This window comes from Engraulis encrasicolus, chromosome 2, assembly GCF_034702125.1.
Source record: "Engraulis encrasicolus isolate BLACKSEA-1 chromosome 2, IST_EnEncr_1.0, whole genome shotgun sequence".
NCBI classification, from domain to species: domain Eukaryota; kingdom Metazoa; phylum Chordata; class Actinopteri; order Clupeiformes; family Engraulidae; genus Engraulis; species Engraulis encrasicolus.
In genome coordinates, this window is record NC_085858.1 from 11,167,774 (window position 1) to 11,188,559 (window position 20,786).

General features: G+C 44.6%; 1 protein-coding gene across 1 annotated transcript in view; it reads right to left on the reverse strand.

Moving 5' to 3' along the window:
* Positions 1-15,732, reverse strand: part of grin2aa (glutamate receptor, ionotropic, N-methyl D-aspartate 2A, a) — a 196,189-nt gene extending 180,457 nt beyond the window's left edge. Inside the window, exons 1-2 of the mRNA XM_063221922.1 lie at positions 15,408-15,732; positions 12,546-12,953 (exon numbers count right to left, since the gene is read on the reverse strand). Of these exons, the coding sequence (XP_063077992.1) occupies positions 12,546-12,950 (405 nt within the window). The 5' untranslated portion in view covers positions 12,951-12,953; positions 15,408-15,732. The remainder of the gene's footprint in view (positions 1-12,545; positions 12,954-15,407) is intronic.
* Between the last annotated feature and the right edge of the window lie 5,054 nt (positions 15,733-20,786).

The window sequence follows — 20,786 nt, forward strand, 5'->3', positions numbered from 1 at the left end:
AGCAGTGACTGATTGCTCACCTTGGGTTGACATGACAGCCAGACCACTAGATTGACTAGAGAACTGCTATGTCCCTCACTCATCACCCATCACCCAAGGGGCCGATGACTCAAAACCACAGTTGTATATTTGGATATGTCAAACGTGTGGACCATAACAAGTGATAAGGGGCCGATATTTCAAAATCTCTCTCTCTCTCTCTCTCTCTCTCTCTCTCTCTCTCTCTCTCTCTCTCTCTCTCTCTCTCTAAAGCCATGCAGTCGATCTTCCATTGTGTCATCATTGTTTACTCGTTACAAGTCAAACACAGTCTCGTCCCTGTTGCCACCTGTGAGTGTAATTGGATTTTTGGGCTGCGTATAAATCCATTGGTCGAGCCTGGACGTGTGCCACCATGGTGCAAGCAAGCAAGCAGACCCCGTTGTTGCCTTGGGGAGATTTCCCCTGGTCGACGGGAATAGCCATAACCTTTTTTTCCAAGGTGGATAATCAACCACCTGTGTGTATAGTGAGCCAGAAAATGCCCTTTTAGTGCTGTTGCCAAGTCTATATCCAGAAAGGTTACCGATGTTCCTTTGGCTCAGGTCTCATAGCTAAGACATCATGATGAGGAAAGGTCTTATAAGGTGGAAATAATACTTTCAAAAGCACATGAAGACTCGCGAAACATGGGGAATTCTGAGCTCTATATTTGCATACTGAAGTAAATTAAGTTGTATGCAAGAAGAAAGATTTTATATAACATGTATTAACGTTAAGATTTTAATTGGAAGGTTTCCACTTTGGTGTTGAAGCAAATGATGTGAGCCACTGCACACAATATCAAGATAAGCCTTTTAATAGCATGCAGCCTGATATGTCCTTTACATAGGCCAGGTCACAGCAAATTAATCCACTTTCGATGCACATAGCTAGTTTGTATTTTGACGATGCACAGATACTAGAAGCAAGTTCAACGCGATTCTAATCATGACACATTTCCCAATAAGGGTCCAACCTTGGCAGGGAACCATTTGAAGACGATTGTATGACTCTTATAATAAATGCTGGTCATATAGGACTCCCCAAACATTCTAGCTACACCTGATGACCAGGCAGAAATGTAGCCTGCGGTAGTTCTGCCAGGAACACTCAGTCACGTGCGCATTTTGCAGATCCAGTCAGCTGCCGCCATTTCCTTTATAGTGACGTGTCTAACTCTCCTTTCTTGCTCGCCTAGGTGCGGAAAGTTCAAAATCTCCTCCTCCATCCCCACCACCACCAGGTTGGTCCAGTCTACCTGTCCAGGCGGGGTTAAAGGTCCGGTTCCTGCTGCACGGCTTACAGCAGGCTCTACTGGATGATGCATGATGCATGCATGATGATTGGACCTACCCCAAAGACTGTCTACATTCTGTCAACTATGTTATCATTAAATCGTTTAAAACTAATTCCTCTCTCTTAGTCATAATAGCTGAATAATAGACATGGTAAGCAGTGCTGTCGTAATGGGGCAACATTCATTTCCAGCTGCTCCTGGACTGCTTGTGCACAACGTGTAGCCACTGGGAACACATGAAGACACTGCCATAATAATGGGGCAAAAAATATATATTTAAAAAAGTGCTGCCGTGTCCCGAGCCTCTTGAGACGAACGACCTAACTGAGCAGCTCTCCCGAGTCATCCTCTCGGCCCAGCTACATCCTCATTTATCTTCGCCACCTTGCTTTTTTGCGACTATTTAAAAAACATGACAGGCTGTTGGCCGGCCCGGAGTTTATAAAAAGACCAGGGATCATGTGAGGAGGAAGAGGAAGTAGAACACAAACTAGTTTAGGCTCTGGGTCTGTTTCCACCACCAACCAGCACCAACAAAAAGGGAAAACAAGAGCAGGGAAAGAAAAATGCAAGTGCACCTCGGTGAGATAAGGACAAAGAGGACAGCGAAGAAGACTTTGCCAGGATTTTTTTTCCCCCCCAACTTCCCTTTGTCAGAGAGAGGACATTGTGGAGGAAAATACATGCTAATGGCATAATCACTACCATTTCCCCATTTAATGTGGTTTAGAGGAATCACCTTGAACGCCTGTGAGACCTCTTCTTCATTATTTGGTGCTGTAGCCATGGCTGCTGACTTTAAAAGAGCGGGATGAGTGGCCCAGAGCATACCGTAGTCAACCCCACACTGCAGCCCATGGCTGGACTGGTCATCTGGCATACAGGCCATTTTCCCAGTGGGCCAACAGTGCTCAGGGGCCGATGCAGCTGTTTTCTTGCAGCTGCTGTTATTGTTTTTGTCTTTTCTAGAGACCAGCATGCAGCCCAATAGTCCATGTTTAATCACCTACATAATGGACTGAGCTTGGTCATAATATCGTAGAAAAACAGTCTGTATGAGGGCCTGGTCTATGCCAAAAATGCCCAGGCTCTTTTTTGGTCCCAGTCAAGCCCCGAACTGCAGCCTGACACCACAGTCCGCTTCAACAGCGCTTCAATGCAGCACTCTTATCATTAATAACCACTGCTTTATCAAGTTAATTAAAACCGGGTTAAATTGAGGCTTCCATTTTGTTCACTCTCTCTTTTGTGTGTGTGTGTGTGTGTGTGTGTGTGTGTGTGTGTGTGTGTGTGTGTGTGTGTGTGTGTGTGTGTGTGTGTGTGTGTGTGTGTGTGTGTGTGTGTGGGTGTGCGAGTGTGTGCGAGTGTGTGCGTGTGTGTGTGTGTGTGTGTGTGTGTGTGTGTGTACGCGCAAGTGTGTGTGTGCGTGTGTGTGTGCCATGTCTTCACAGGGTCTCCAAGCAATTCAATCTTACTCTCCATAGTGCGGAGACACTAATGCTATCTTTGTTCTCAGTCCAAATTACAAATGCATGGCAGACATCCCCTTAGAGTGTCTGCTCAAGTTCAGCATGACAACTCTTTGCCTGAGCACTTTGAGCTCCAACTCCAACATGAGATTGAACATTACGCAAGACAAAAAAAAACATGAACAAATGCACCTACTTGCACCTACACCATCCAACAAATCACATGTTAATGAGGAGAAAACAAAGTAGGCTCTTTCCACCTCCAGTCAAATGTACATATTGTGTCCTCCGACATCACTCACAACTAACTAAGATTATTTTTTTCCCATCAAATAACACTCTGCTTCGTTGAACAATTAACATTCTTTCTTTTTGCTGTCCGTGAAGCCCTCATTCATAATGGAAGTGGCTTCCTAATGAACGCAAGAAGCACAAAGGGAAGAGATATTTAATTCATGTCAGCCACTTCCATTTTCTGTCTTTTAGCACACTTCACTGCTTTCGACATGTAATTGTAGCAATATGAGACAAGCGTATACGAATGTAACCGAGTTCCCCCTGCATCTCTCCTTGGCAAACCGCTGCTTCCCTTAGCTCCTCTACGGCGTCTTTTCTAAAGGGGGCCTTCTTGCTGCACATCCACACAGCCAGCAGTGCAATTGGCATGCAGGAGACCGACCGTCCTCACCCCCTGCTGCCTAAAAGCGGGAGGCTGAAATGCAACTTCTGAGACCCCTGTCGAGTGACATGAGTTTCCTCTCTCACATGAAGCTCGCCACACGCTCACGGTCCGCCAGACATCCCGACAAGCAGAGAGTGGCTCTGCGGGCGTCACGGTAACTGCAGATGCAACGTGAGAGGCGAAGTGGGAGCTCGCTCGGAGACCTTTTTTGGAGTTTTTTTTCCCCTCAGTCCAAACCCGTCTTTGTCCACATCATGAAACTATTGCATAACTGTATAGTTTAATGAACAAGTTAGAAAGAAATTCACAAGGAAAGAAAAAACACATGAGGGACATAAACATGTAGTGTGACTTGAGTTCAAAATGACCCCTTGCTAGCCCCTCCAAAATCCCACCTTATTCGAGTTATTACACTGACTTGCTAGTGAGCCATGGTTTTAACATTCATTTCGGTGATTATTTCATAACGTCTTCAAGAAACACTCGAAGAGTAAGCTTATGTAACTTTTTCCAAATGGGCTCTGCTATCTATGGGCTAAATTATCATCTGTCATGGAGATAGTGAACTGAAAGTGAATGCCTTGGATGAGAAATGGATGAGTTCATACAGCCTATGTGTGCATGAGTACCAAAAATAAGATGCTACACACAACATAGCTAAAAAAAAAACGCTTTTTTTGCTTTGAGCATTACATTAAATGTGAGAGAATTTTGAGTCATTCAAACCAACGAGGCTAACAAATGACATCGCTCCCTCTCGCACGGCAAAACTGTCAGCTCGAATTGTGTGATGCCCAAGCCCCGGCAGTGTGTGGTTTGGAGGTGTGTGCTGCTGGCAGTGCTTGGTGCAGTATATTTCAGAGGAGGGGGTCTCCTCCAGCTCTAGGATGCTTATTGTGATGCTACTTCGCTGGTTGCTATTCTGCCGTGCGTGCGCGCGTGAGTGCGTGTACCAGCCCCTGTAGCAGTGGAGGGAGTGCGGGAGGCTTAGCCAGCTCCCACCTAAACTGCAGACGGGCTCTGACAGCTTTTTCCAGCTCGTAGATCAACGGCTGGAGAGGAAGAGAGAGAGAGAGAGAGAGAGAGAGAGAGAGAGAGAGAGAGAGAGAGAGAGAGAGAGAGAGAGAGAGAACAAGAGAGAGAGAGCAAGAGAGAGAGAGAGGCAGAGAGCAAGTAAGAGGGAGAGCGAGCGAGCAAGTGAGTGAGACAGAGAGAGAAATCCTGTAGCGCGACTGAGGCCACCGCACCACAACCAGGCTAGCTTAAAATATACAGTGCAGCCACTGCAGCATGTGGGTATCTGGCATATTTCATTGTTCCCTCTCCTCATCCTGCCTGCTGCCCAATCCTAGTTACAGAAACAGCAACTCTTTATACTGTGCGTGTGTGTGTGTGTGTGTGTGTGTGTGTGTGTGTGTGTGTGTGTGTGTGTGTGTGTGTGTGTGTGTGTGTGTGTGTGTGTGTGTGTGTGTGTGTGTGTGATTTTTTTTTACGCATTCCAATAGACCCCCTGTTTTGCTGCCCGCCAAGATCTGTTCAGGCAGCGGATGGGGAAAATATTGCACAAGCAGAACCTAATAAGTAGTGCTGCTCTGTTTGTGAAGTGATCATATGCTGGCTAAATAAAAACCCTATTCATATTCTCAGCACCATCTGAAACCACAGCTTAATCACACATCCGTCAGCCAATTAGCAATTATGCTAATATAATGCTAGTCATGTGCTCCACTTGCTGTGTGCGTCTTGCGAGGAAGAGGAGAGAGGAAAAAAGTGAGGAGAGCGGTGAGAAGTAATAATGACAAAGCAATTATTTCTCTGCATAAACATAAAACGTCATTTCATGTGACAGACATAAACAGATTAATGTAAAAAAAAAAAAGTCCAGACAGAGTACTGAGCACCAGACGTTTGATTGCAACAAAAAAGAATCCTCTTCTGTTCTTCAATCCATTAATGGCGCGAAATTAAATGACACTTGGCAAAGGCAACAAAATGAATCAACTTTACCACCATCACCATCCAGAGCAGGCCGACGGTAGAGTGTTTTCGGAAATGAGAGTTGTGACAAACTAATCAAAGACTATAACTCTTATTTCTCCTCGAGCCCCATGCCGGGAAAAGCAAGCAGTCAACAGAAACACATAGCTAGGAAAGACAAAGAGATAGAGATCCAACGAATGAGAGACACGACAACAGAGATGTGATGGAGAGAAAACAAGGCGCACAAACAGAACAAAGTAGTAAAGCAAGCCTGAAAGAGTGAAAGAGCGTGCGAGAAGAGAAGAGAAGAGAAGAGAAGGGGGCGGCATATGAGAATGACACTAGTGTATTATCATAATGGAGTAAACAACGCAATGTGCCATGAGGTCGGCGGCTGCGGGCACATACAAACCAAACGGGCTGCCGTCTGACAGCCTGCATGGCAGCACACACCCACTCATGTTCGTGCCACTCCACTCTCCGCGGCTTCGAATAGCCCTGCGGCGTCAATGTGCCGGCCTCCGCACAGTGGCAACCCCATCCCCAGGTCATTGTTGGGGAAACATGATAAGGTTGGCAGAGGCCTGACTTAATACCGTGGTGTGTTGGAAATGTTCAAAAGGAGATGGGGTTTTTTTTCAGCGTAATATAGCCTACAGTGCGAAGGCACGTACCGTCATTCAGATGTTTGCTTTCAACTGGCATATCTGAGGATACCATTGAGCATAAAATTGGCAGAAAGCCGACGATGGATAGCTGTTGTACATTGGAGTGCACCGTCACACGACATACAGTGCTGTTCGACATGGTTTCATATGTCTCTGTGTGTATACGTACATCTGTGAGAATGAAGAAGCAGCAATTCCATGATACTAAGAACATTTTAAGTGCAGTGGAGGATTTGCCCATGTGAAAAAAGCACGGCTATACAAATCTTACGAAAAGAAAATGGCCACTTTTGTAGTATGCCATTTGCCATATGAGTAAGCACTCACAGACATTCCTAATTTTTATGTTGCAGTATGATACTGTGTGTATGCAGAAAAGGAGGAATGGGCCGTTTTTATAGTGCAGTATGTGCCATATAGGAATTCTGTAGTCCATATATGAATCAGTACGTTTTATATAGATCTTTTTCATATGGGTGGGAGTTAGAGAGGCTGAATGGGGCAGTTGAAAGCTAATAGGGGATCAAACACCATGGAGGTTCTGCTGTGAGTCTCTGGTGGACAGACACAATGGCTGGCTCTGCACCACCATGCTCTCTGACTATTGGAGAGAGAGCCCTTCATTGTTTTCTGGCCAGCACACATAACTCCTAACGGGGATGTTTGATTGTGTACAGCAATAGCTCACCGCCACCAAAAGCCAGCCCCACACACAATAGCTGAAAGCAATGCCCTCTACCTCAGAGACCATGCGAGCAATATGACAGGTATGTGCCCAAAAAGCCAGGGGCTAATCATTCACAGAGCTACTGTATAGCTGAATATACCATGAAATTGAACACCCAAAAGTATACTGAGTTGAATCAAATGCAATGAAACCAGCTCCAAAAATGCTGCAGTCCTGTACTGTATGCGCAAAAGAAGTTGAACAGGAACTGCTGCAGTGAGTCTACTGTACACATCCTAAGAGGACCTCTGTCTCAGGCAATCATCAGCTCGCAGGTTTGGCACAGCCTCAACTGGATATCACACAGGGTTAATTAAATGCCTTATCCGAGCCGCCTTTGGTTAAAAAGGGTAAACACTGGGCTTCTGCTGATGGCTGGCTTGCCGTCCTATCGTACAGTATGTCCCTGTTTATCTCTCGCTTTAGAAGCAAATCCTTTCAGGCAGCAAGCACGGGCTGCAAGCTCTTGCAGAGGGCGGAAGCGGCATGCAACCTGCACACAGCCAGCCAGCACCTCAAGCATACCATAAATTGGCTTAAAGAATTTCCCTGTGCTTGTTGTTAGCAGGGGGGATTGCTCACTTATAAGGGCATACCGAAGCCTAATGTTACAAAAGATGTTGTGAAGAAGGTCAGCATACAGTATTACAACAGATGGTGCATACAGTATAAATGATTTTCTTCTTTTTTTCTGGCATCGTGAGCAAGGATATCACAGTTTTTTTTTTAGAAAGGTGGGCGAAAAGGGTGGATAGGAAGCATACCAGATGACACTGCCTTGGTCATCAAACAATGACTATGGTGGACTTCATGAGATGTCAAAAAAACAAAGTACAGATTTGCATTGTTGAGGTTATAGGAGAATTGCTGGAGCTGGCACACAAATTCTGGGCTGGTGGCATACTCTCATACCTTAGTAAATTTACCATCAATCCCTTTAACTCTGTCAAAGCCTGGGAGACCTGAGCCCATGTGTTGTTTAATTCAACAGCAAACGATGAAAAAATTAGACTACGGAGAAGCAGCCGAGCAAAAAAAAAGGAAAAAAAACCGAAAGAAGGAAAGTGAAGACGCTCAGGTCATTAAGCATGTTTACAACACGACCATGGGCATTTTGCGATGCTTTTTATGCTCTTTTACGTTCTTGAACTACATTTCCAAGGCAGCTGACTCCCGTGGGACGGCGAAGGCTGCTTTTTTCCCTCCAATCTGCAGCCTTTGAATTGATTCCACTTGAAAGCCAGGAAGCCATTTCTCATCCAAAAGAGCACTTTATCATGGTAGTGTTCATAAGCGGAATCCCCATGACACTTCCAACATGACCATCTTGTGGAGTGCACAATGTACTGTACGTATAAAAAGGGGACAAGTTCAAGATGGAAGAAGCAATGGCCTGCATCCTTTACTGTCTCCTTCTGCACTATACCGTACGAACAGATGGACAGCAGCTGAGTGGTGCAGTGTGTTTCATTATAGATACATCTTTTTACTTTGCCATTTGAAATGATTATATTTTCTGCTCAATGCTTCCAGAGACAGAAACAGATGTGTATGTGAATGTATCAAATTAAATATCCTGTCCATCAATATTCCTTTGTGAAGCTCTTGGGTCATCAAGTCATCTCTGCTATTAACGTTCTTCAGGATGAGGATAGCATGGCCTACTTATTCCCATAGAGCTATTTCATTAAAAAACAGTCATCATCCATCATTCAGAAACAGCTGCTGGTTTGCTGATGACAGGGTTGTCCATTTTTATCTTAAAAATTGTGGCCACAAAGACAAATTATAATTTAAAATATGTTTTAAATATTTTTTCCCTTTTTCATGGGATAGTTTGCCTTTGTTGTGGACAGGACTGCGAAGATCATGACAGCAAGCGAGCAGTGTTGCCAGATTGGACGGTTTCCCGCCCAATTGGGCTGCTTAGGATCAGGGGCGTCAGCTGACCTAATGCTATACAGGGGCACAGTGGGGCACTGAGAGATAATGCGAGCAAGCGCGCTTTTGCAGTTATTTATTTCAAAAAGCTTGTAAATTAATTATATTATTGCAAGTAGTGCGTGTGCGCTATTTTGTGCGCATTCTGTAGATAACTCCGTATGCTAAACTTGAACTAAATTCCAAGGTAGCAAGGTTGTTCTTTTCTTGTGAAACTCATACCGGGGCACAGCAAATCAATACCCAGGCATGTGCCCCTGTAAAATAGGTCTGGCGACGCCCCTGCTTAGGATGGCTAAGGGTAAAAATGCCATTTAGCATTTAAAAAAATGGGCAGGATTTAGTGCTTCCTGGCAGGTTTTGAGCATTTTTTTGGGCTGGAAAATCATCAGCCTCATCTGGCAACCCTACAAGCGAGTGGGAGAGCGAGAGACGGAGTGGGGTTGGGGAATGACTCAGGCTGGATTCGAACCTGGGTCCCCATACACATGCAAGCCCATTCATGGTATGGTGCATCAGCATGACACACCACTTCACTCCTCAAATCTTAATGCAGTATATCAAACAACACACCACAGCAGATGCCAAGATCTTTCAAAATAAAAAAATAATCCCTTGCACATGACTAACATCATGCCATCCACATGTTTCAGGCTGTGAGCCGATCATCCATCCCTTGCCGACGACAAATGAAGGACTGGCGTCCAATGTGCCGATAAGGCCGTCATTCCTCCGCGGTAACTGCCGCCGTGCGTGCCCGCGCATGGACATTAAGTGGGACAGCCCGGCAGCACATTGGAAATAAAACAATAGACATCGTGACACATGTCAACGTAGCGGTGACTAAATGAGGCCCGAGCTTTCTATATGGAGACCAAATGAACTGCAACCTGCCTGACGCTCGGCCATTAATTACCGCCGACACATTTTTCTCTTCGCCAAGTCAACCACACACACTGTCAGAGGGGAGCATAAAAGGGGTGCTAAAGGCCAAAATCAATTTCACGTTATCTTTCTTAACATGCACCCGAGGGGGAAATGCCTTTTGAACACAATTACCGAAAAGAAGCAGTACAGTGGATGATAATCAGTCAGCCGCATTTCAGTTAATCGAACCTTGTGTTCGGGTTCGTCGGCCTAATCCACCAAAAGCCACGGAAAATATGGCAGCCCTAAAAATGCCAGCTTGTTTAAGAAAATGCCACGGCGGCAGGGGATGAAAATATTTTCATTGTGACATGTGCTGACATCCATGTGGTGCACATAATAAACACAGCCTTCATTATGCTGCCGGGATTACACCGCTGACGATTGTTTGTTTTTGTTTTGTTATGGCACTTTGCCATAAATAAAATGCTTCCAGTGGGTACCTAAGACATTAACCATGGGAATCGAGCGGAAATGCTGTGGGGGTTATTCATGTTTCTTTTTTTTGTTAAAACAAGTTGCGGATAGCAAGCGTGTAGGCTGAAATTTAAATGAAGCTAAATTACAGCTAAACCTACAACTGTAGCCCTTCTTTTTTTACACAATGTTGCAAAGCATAGGCATGTTTCTCTAGCTCACGGTCAGTCTCCCAGGAGAGGGAAAGAAACATGGAGTGTTCCAGACCTTGTAAGTGATGGGTTTGAGGGAAGTAACCATGTGAAACACAGATGATGAAAATCTATACGACTCTGTGAGGCACAGCTAACTGGAGTGGCCTCGCAAATGGGGAGGAATGGAGGTGTGGCGCTATTTGCCAGTAATGGGGAGAGGGCAAAAGTCAACAGAGTGGGAAATTATTTGCTACAGTACCACCCAACCATCATCACCCAACAACACACACACACACACACGCACACACACACACACACGCACGCACACACACACACACACACACACACACACACACACACACACACACACACACACACACACACACACACACACACACACACACACACACACACACACACACACACACACACACACACACACAGCACACAGCAAGTCCACAGAGATACAGGTATCACAGGTGGTGCCTATGATATCACACATATACTTTTTATATCTTCTCACATGGGGGAATGGCTCACTCAAAGCAGAACAGCCACGCATGGTAGAATCCAAATATCAGGAGAATAAAACATGGTGCTTATTCCACAGCCCAAAAAATATCTACGTAAAGCAACCAACATACCTGGGGTGAGTTTCTCAAAAGGGAAGTTGCTTACTACATTAGCTACTTCGTTGTTTTCAATGCATTTTCCCATTGGCAACTACCAAAGTTGCTAACAGGCTAACAACTTCCCTTTTGAGAAACTCACCCCAGACTTGTTGAGCTCCGGGCACAATTGAGAAGTGATGATGTGAGAAGTGAAAACATCACATGTCCTCAGGAATATTTGTTGTAAACATTTGCTGTTTTGGTGTCACCTTGGAACGAATATAATGGCCCTGCCAGCTGGAGACGTGGAGCTAAATTGAGAATGAAGTTTGAACCCCAGTGATAATAATTGATTTTCTGGAAAGGGGAACAACTCAATAATCCCCTGTGGATGTTACGAGAGCAATATTATTATATGCAGGGATTTATTATTATCATGTGTTGTCTTGCTGAGGGTTGGGTGGAGGGGGGGTGATGAAGAGGTACGGAGGTTGCAAATAGACAGCTGCTGTGTTAGTTATTTGGCCGACCAAGCAAAAGAAGCCAAATTAGATGTTCCAAATGAAACGCTGAAATTCCTCTCCCAATAACTGCTTCTCTGGCTGGCATGTCTTCATCTCATTTCACTATTAGGCCAAAGCCTAATGGGAGCGCGGGAAAAAGAAACTGAGCACCCTGAGGAAGGCAGAACGCCAAAACGCGTCTGTGTAATAATAAAGAATCAATGCATGGTGCGACCTTTTCTTATTTTTCAGTTTTACAATGAGATTAATTTATCTTTCAATGAGTGTGTGGGATGAATTGTACCTACCATTTCAACTGTGTATAGCAGCATGTGTACACTATAGAACAACTCTTCTTTGTAGAGGCATTTTGTCGTCTTCGCAGAGTCAGCGAAGACTCATCATCATTCATCATGTTATCCAAAGGAGCTAAGGTGCGTGAAACTGCACTTCTCTTTGGGAGTCGTTATGGGCATAAGATCACACGGTCATCACCTTCAGTTACTCAGAGCCAGAGCTGAAGAACCCATTTGGATCAGAGATGAAACCTCTTCAAGCTCCGAAAAAGAAAGAAAGAAGGCCACATTCCATTCACAAGGCCAAAGTCCAATTTGTATAGCTCAGCTCCTCTGATCATGTTTCCAGTGTCCTGTCACCAATAGGGTTTTGTGTTGGGAATCAGTGCTGAATTAGTGAAGGGGCACACTGGGCCAAAGCTCAGGAGGCCACAGTTCAGGGGTGCATTTCTGGAAAGCGTAATTGTTAGCCGTTAGCAACTTCAGTAGTTGCCAATGGGAAATTGCATTGCAACCAGCAAAGTAGCTAACATAGCTAGCAACTACGCTTTCCAGAAAAGCACCCCAGGGTAGAACAGCAACCATGAGTGCAGGAAATTGCATCGTGGACCAAATGTTCTGTTGTCGTGAGCACATCACACTACCTATATGTAAGCATGCAAATCCAAAGCAGGCCTTTTTCATATAAGTCCTAATGTTCCCTGTGATTGCATTAACAATGGCTATACCACCTGAGTGTTATTATATGTGTTCTGCAAACTCTGTCTGGTGCTGAATGTGCTGAATAGACAGACAATCGTCTCCGGTCTTACCTTATCCGCCATGATCATGGAGGATCCCCCGTGGATGCCCAGGATGGGTATCAGCGTCTGGGAGGAAATAAAATCCAAAATCTGGGCGATGGCTTCCTGGTCGGTGCCGTCCCCGAACACCACGCCGTGGATCTTGGTGCCCGACATGAGGTCGCACATGTGGGTGATGATGCTCTTGGGGTCCGTCTCGTTGACCAGCAGGGTGACCACGTTGACGTCGATGGGGTCATCCTTGCTCCACAGGGCCCGGATGTCCCTGTCTGCGATGTAGCGCGTGCGGCCCAGGATGACCGCAATGTTCAGGATGGGCACCTTCTCCGCACCGTGGGAGAGGCTGATGAGGGCGAGGAGGGCTGGGAGGGTGAGAAGTGCCAACTTGGAGAACCCCATAGTGGACCGCCTCATCCCCTACCAGGGAAAGCACACACAGGCACACATGCGCGCACACACACACACACACACACACACACACACACACACACACACACACACACACACACACACACACACACACACACACACACACACTAGTTAATAGATGTAGGTCTACGCATTGCTATATTCACCAAACTGAACATTGTACCTTCCATAATCATGAAAATAGGCTTGTGCCAATGCCCATATGGTTTGTCACAACTAATGATAAGCCATGTGACATTTAGACAGCAGCATCGAGTGTGACCAGCTCCAATTAGTTACATTAAAAAAACATTCCTGATACTGATACAGGTCTGCTTGGGAAACCTGCTCCACGCTATTACTGTACTTACAAATTTGTTTCAGTGGTTTGAGCAAACCATTTGGATTTCATGACCCTTTTCTGATCAGTGGCTTTTTTCTACGTTTTTATTTATATGGTGCATGGATTTGTTACCCTGTGGGCTATCTGGCCTCTTTCTGCAAATAGTTGGTGTTCCCACACCGCACGCATGCATTTTATAGCAGAACTTGGACATTGAATGACTGGTAATGAGCAGCATGATGAAGATCCTACATGACACTACGTCTGAGCAGCAACCAGAGCAGAAGAGAGGAGTGTTGACATCATCATCGTCATCTCTCTCTCTCTCTCTCTCTCTCTCTCTCTCTCTCTCTCTCTCTCTCTCTCTCTCTCTCTCTGAACATGGATCGGAGTGTAGAAATGGATCAGAGACCGAGCTGTGTGTTGCACAGGCAACCTAGATGTTTATTATGGGACCAATCAAGTAAAAGGGACAGCAAATGGGACTGCAAAAAAGCACACGGTACGCACTATAGGAGGAAGATCATGTATCTTGATGCAAATGTGTCGTTGTGTTTAATCTTTTATCGCATATTCTTCGTTGTAGATCAAACCATCATTTGGCCTATAATTTAATTCTATGCTTTACGCCCAATAGTTAACTGTATTGTTTTCTCATAAATACAGTAAAACACGGTCATATTTTGACGAAGGGCTGTTTTTTCCATAAGGCTTACAACAGTAATAGGCTACTGTAGCGCTTTATTACAGCTTACCTACACTACACGTTATGATTTTCACAGTGCACTTTCACCATGGTTAAATCGGACTGTTGGTCAAATGGGAGGGAGGTTTGGGTTTGAACGCGAACGTCGGCAACATGGTGCATGCGTTTTGGATAGAACATTTGTGGTAACCAAAATTGCACGGCGCCAACTAATGAATGTTTCTACCTCATCCACCTGTCTCTCTCACAGCCCAAAAACCTTGAGAGGAGAGATAGTAGTCCAATCCATAGCCTACTTTGTATCTTTTTCGTTGATATGAGGCTGTAGAAGCGATCAATACTCGCATTTCATTATAAAATACAGATGTTGTGGCTAGAACACGACATGGACAGATGTGCTATGTTAAGCGTTCAGATGTTGAATCTGCGCTACTACAACGTGACCACAGTCAGCGCGTGGACGAGAACCTCTAGACGTAAATGCGTTGTGATTCCTCATTAAGTTCCCTCTTACGACTATTATACAAGTGCGACCCCTAACGGCCTTCTCTTTGCGCTATTACTCCCTGCTGAAATATTGCGCCCAGTTACATTTCAAGGCATGTCTTCAATGTCACCAAACGCAATTTAATTTTTACATGATTGTAGTAACTCGTGCACAGATGTTTTGATCAAAAACAGATAACATAAAAACAAGATTTACAAAGCATTTCGTGGGTATTTGACTCCATATCCCAGCCGCAGAGCTACCCTGACACCAAAGTTGATCAACAAATGGATAGCAAACGATTTGGGGTTTTGCCACGTTTAAAAAAAAACGAATTACACCTAACTACAAGCAAAAGTGCCTGTTTAGCCGTATAACTATACAATGCACAAAACATTCCAGTAACGTAGGGTGAGGCTATTTCCGTACCACTGTAGTTAGTTGGTCCCCACATACTGTAATACTGCACCCACAAACCGGGCAGCATGCAGGGCAGAGTGACTGAACCAAGCTCCGAGATGTGCTGCTCACATGATCATGACACTGGTTTTCTTATAAGGAAAAAATATGCCGTGTATAGTTGAATGCAGAGCGCAATGCTAAACCGCATTGAAGTATCATGCGTAAAATGATGACGACCTATTGTGAAATTAAACTGATGGTACCATTTCAGAGGCATAGTGGGGGAAAAAACCTAGTCTAATAATGCACATAGCATCAGTCACAGTAGTTCTCACTGAGTTAATGAATTAAAGTACCAAGGCAAAATCCTGGACACAATAACCATTGTTCAACGTGTTTGCACTATATCACATTTAAGGGTTTGGTGCATTTTCCAACGTCCCGCACTTTGGAGAGTGCGTAAAATGGGACGTTGCCGAGGAAATACAATACCGTTAAAATAGATAAATACATTCATATACTTACAACATCCCCCGTCCACAAATATGAGGAACTGATGTTTGAGATGACATTGCAATAGTCCTCCTCTCAACAGCCTCCTTTTTTTGGAAATACGGGCTTTAAAAAAATCCCAGCGATGGATACCCTAACTTCAACCTCAGCCACGAGATCACATTAATCCAATCGTTTTCATTTTATTTGCGTTATCCACGACAATTCCTTGTTCTTGCGTCGTTATCCTCAAGACAAGCGGTAGATTTTGCAGACCACTGCAGCAATGAAATCCACGAAAAAATTGAGAATATCTTGCTCTGCAGCAGGAGCGCTGGACAGAGCAAAACAGCCCTTCTTCCACTCTGCGTTCCTCGTAGCGTCTTCGGAACGAGGGGGTTCCGTCAGTAACACATCCTTAAGGTGAAAATGAGAATTACACCCTATATTTCAGAGTAAGGCACCTCTTGTGAACATCACAGTTGTAGCATTTTACGTGTGATAGAATTTTCAGTTTCAGTCAAGTTTAACTTTCGATAGGTATGATCTATTCGTCAACATTATCCAAATGTGTCCATTTATGGCACTTCTCCAAACTTGTCTGTACGATGGATGGATAAAACACGGACTGCTGGTAGCCTGTTTATGAACAAACGTATCGACCATTACCATTAATTTACCTCGTTTTTAGTTTGGTTTAGTTGCAGTGTATTTCCAGGGCATTGTCTGTCAGTAATCTGAACCATTTGGGGTTGGGATTGCCTTGCAGTGACGTAGAATCATTTGAAATTCCACATGCCACCGCCAAAGCCCTGCAGAATCCACTGTTCTATGCAGTTCACTTTCAATCTGCAATCTGGAAAGGAATACATTTGACAAGCTCTTATCTTTTCCATCAGTAGGCTACCTCCATGCCACAAGATTGAAATGTCTAGCTGCAATATCACAGAGGAGAATATCATTCAATTAAATACACTCATTTACTTAGGCAATTGATTAACCGAATGTAGCCTATAACATATGAACTATTCCTTCTTGCAGTTGTTTTGGTTGTTCGGCTCTTTTCGATGTTGTGAAGTCAATTGGCTTCAGATGCCTTTTCAATGATCAGGCATCACGATGTCGCTGTTCTTTCAGTACCCCGGGCCTTTCAGACAAGACAGTGAGTGAAAAGGACGCCAAGTTGTCAAATTCTCTCCAGGTCAAATTCTCCCCCGAAAGTCGAATTCTCACCAGATGTTGATTAAACTCGGTGAATGGTGCTATCTATGTTGATTCGAGTTGTTTAGGCTACTCGAATATTGTGAAGATCGCCAACGACTTTTTTTTTTTTTAATTGTTTGGGCTCAGTTGGCTACTAGCCTACATGGGTCCCTTTGGGTTCCTTCACGCCATGCGCCTCGCTTCATAGTACTGTTATTACGAATGAATCATTACAGCACCAAGTATGCTTGATTACTGAACAGAAGGGTGATCAGAGAGAGTTATGAAAGCCTGACAAATCAGTTAGCCCACGAAAGGAAGGTTATAGCCTGGGTATTGGCTTTTTGGCGCGGGACACTGTAACACAGTAGGCTATCTAATCTGAGTGTATGGCACCAGTTAAACAGAGACGCGCGAAGCCAGCAGCAGGCTGGGCAACCGGTTGGGCATGGTCATTTTGAAATTGACGTTAGGTAGCGCGTGTGAAATGGACGAATGCGCTATGCGACTGACTCAATGTGAAATGTGGGCGCGCAATCTGTAGGCTAAGCATTAAAGAGCAACATAGCTGTAATATATAAAACTAAATCGCCTTCCATTTAATTCACTGATCACAAATGGACACGAAAAAAGGGCACATGGCCCCTTTTTCGCTCCTGCACCAACCTCTCCACTAAAACACATAAAATACAATAGAGTAATACCACTTTGCATCGTTTATTCATAATGTTTATTGAGGTCATGCCCATTGTTGGAAACCATGTGTTTGTCTCTCTCTCTATTACACACACACGCCTGCACACACACATACACACGCGCACAAACACACACACACACACACACACACACACACACACACACACACACACACACACACACACACACACACACACACACACACACACACACACACACACACACACACACACACACACACAGATTCCATGTTTGAAAACACCCTAGACACAACTAAGGGAATGTATAGGTGACTTTACATGCACTGGTGCACATGCAGTACACAGATATAGCCTAAACATACAGAACCACAACCACATGAGCAAAGCCGTTGACAGCTTTGGCCAGGCCAAGACAAATCGTCTGAGAGCCCGCCACCCCAACTCAGTACAATGGCTACAACTACTAGTACAAAATACCCAAAGACCCAAATATACACCACCACCACCACCCCTGCCTCTGACCTCTGTCAGCTTTCCTGTACATAAGTGCACATGCATGCACACACACACACACACACACACACACACACACACACACACACACACACACACACACACACACACACACACACACACACACACACAGCATCATCACCCAAAGATATAGCAGACATGTATGTTCACGCATGTACGCACGCACGCGCACACACACACACACACACACACACACACACACACACACACACACACACACACACACACACACACACATTATGCATGGAATCACATGTGTGCATGTGTGACACAGCACCTTATTAGACTACATACAGCGCATGTAAACAAATGTATTCACGCAAATGAACAGAACTGCAAAGGAAAGCACAGACTGAAACATTGTGCACCTTGCACATAGCTAGCTACACATCCACACAAGAGGCTCAAGAGAGAGAGATAACGAGAGGAGGAGACAGGAAAAAATCCTTGTTTTTTTTCCTCTTGGATTCTGGCCTTTCACCCACATTGCACATTGGGCAGATCAAGCTGAACAACTCAAGCAATCATTACAGTCCAAAGTCAGATATCTATCTTGGCTTGCCTCAGGGGGGCTTGATTTGTATAGCGTGCCAACATGTAGGCCTACTTGATATGAAGAGTGACCTCGTGAGAAGTGAAAAGCATTTGCCTATGAGCTCAACCAACTAAAACAGTTTACATGAGGCCAGCTGACTGGAAATAAACTACAAAGGGTTTTTATTTTTTCACATTGAGAGGCAGTGAATGATACTTCTCTCCCACACTGAATCCGGGGTCCCCGTGGGCATGCAAGCCCAAATGTGGGGGGCTTAGCTATTTATCTATCTATCTATCTATCTATCTATCTATCTATCTATCTATCTATCTATCTATCTATCTATCTATCTATCTATCTATCTATCTATCTATCTATCTATCTGCTTGTCTGCATGTCTGTCAAGATGATAGACCCTCTTGTCCTAAACTTAACATAAAGGTCCCCCCTCACCTTGACCCTGCTGTGGCCAACCGGTAGGGCACTGCCATGCAGCTGACCCGGGTTCGATTCCCGGGCCGGGTCCTTTGCCGACCCCTCCCCGTCTCTCTCCCAATTCGCTTCCTGTCCACCTCTCAAACTATCCCATCAAATAAAGTTAATAAAATCTTTAAACAAAAAGATCCCCCCTCACCAGTAGTCTGGTTTGGCAGTAATACGACAAGGTCACAAGGCTCGACAGGAAGCGAAAGTTGCCTTATCTTCAAATGAAAACAGGTGGAGCTTGACGCCAAACGGTCAATTTTGATTTCTCTACGACCATTTTGAAACTTGGCCTCTTCGAAAACAAGCATCATCAAAAGTGAATCGCCTCATGTACTTTGTGTTTTGTATCTTATCGTGCAGACAAAAAAATCTGACACAGGCACACTCATGTGGGGCAGCTGTGGCCTAACGGATAAAGGGACACTGTGCAGGAAATGGTCAAAAAAGGTACTGCAACTATGCTGCTCATTGAAACTAGGCTGCCAATTGCCAAATTTGATCTTTACATGAAAGTTTACTAGGTAATAAACAAATATTTTCTAGTAAGGTCCAAGTACAGTCATTTTTGCAGCTAAAAATGGCTACTTTTGGAAATTCAAAATGGCGGACCATGCAGATGATCCCCCTTTTCATGTATGAAAAGTGCAATTTTTCCAGTCATAATGAATACTAAGAATTTGATGCTGGTGGTAAGTATTCATAAAAAAGGTAACATTATTGAATGGGCAGCATGAATTCTGGAAATAAACAACTAAAAATCTCACACAGTGTCCCTTTAAGGAGATGAGCTTTAGATCAGAGGGTTGTAGGTTCACAACCCGCCATTCTACTTCCTACCACACTCCATGACTGAGGTGGCCTTGTGAAAGGTCCCTAATCCCACATTGCTTCAGGGACTGTAACCAATACCCCGTAAATAACTGTATGTCACATTGGATAAAAGCACCAGCTCAGTGAAATGCAATGTGTGGCTGGAGGAATGGGGAATGGAACCTTTGTTGGGTGGAGGCATACACAGCCTCGCCAGGGATGACAAATAACTCCAAAACTGTCCAAAACTTTAGGACAAATGGATGCAACTGTCTCACTGAAAAGTCCAGGTGGGCCACAGACTTTAACACCTCAGCAGGAGCATATTTTGATAAGAATGGTTATAGAAACTTGCTATGCAAGTTCACCAGTTATCTAAGGAAGTGACATTCTAAACTGGCGTGATTATTTCCCATGGCACAATATGCAGCACATGGCGAGGAGTGGCATATGTGGGTGCCCTCCACGAAAGAAGCCTCTCCCAAAGCCCAGTCACAAAAAAGCCTGCCAAGAGTTTTCCTAGGCCTAACTTAATTCTGACAAAAATTACGGCTAGTAGAGAGTAGAGTAGTAGAGTATCATTTATTGATCCCAGGGGTAAATTAAGGTGTCGAGTAGCATACATACATACATAAATACAGAAGACATTACACACAAGACATTACACACATCCTACATATATTACCCATATATAGCTCACTCTTACACATATATAGCTCTCTCTCTCTCTCTCTCTCTCTCTCACACACACACACACACACACCAAATTATAAAGTGTCCACAATGTCACATGTGCCTTAGCTGACCGGCATTTGAAGATACAGGATGTTGGTATTCCTGGGTATTGCTGCCTGACTCACCTCCACCAGTGCACTCTATGCAAGTGTATTCCCCTATACACCTATGTGCTGGAACGGGTCACCACTGGGGACCACCAGTCATTGATGTTTCGCTCCTTTAACCCCAAGACATCGACAAGGTGGCGTAGCAATGGCAGAGATCTCTCCCTGCCAACCCCTGCTGATGCCCTAGGTGTTCTGCCCCCACCCTTTATCTCTCCTCCTTAGCCATAACCAGAAGCTGCCCCTCTCTGCCTCCTCCGCTAGCTCCTTGATGGCTTTCCGGTTCCCTGCTCCTGTGCAGCCAATGTCTCGAAGCAGGTGAACT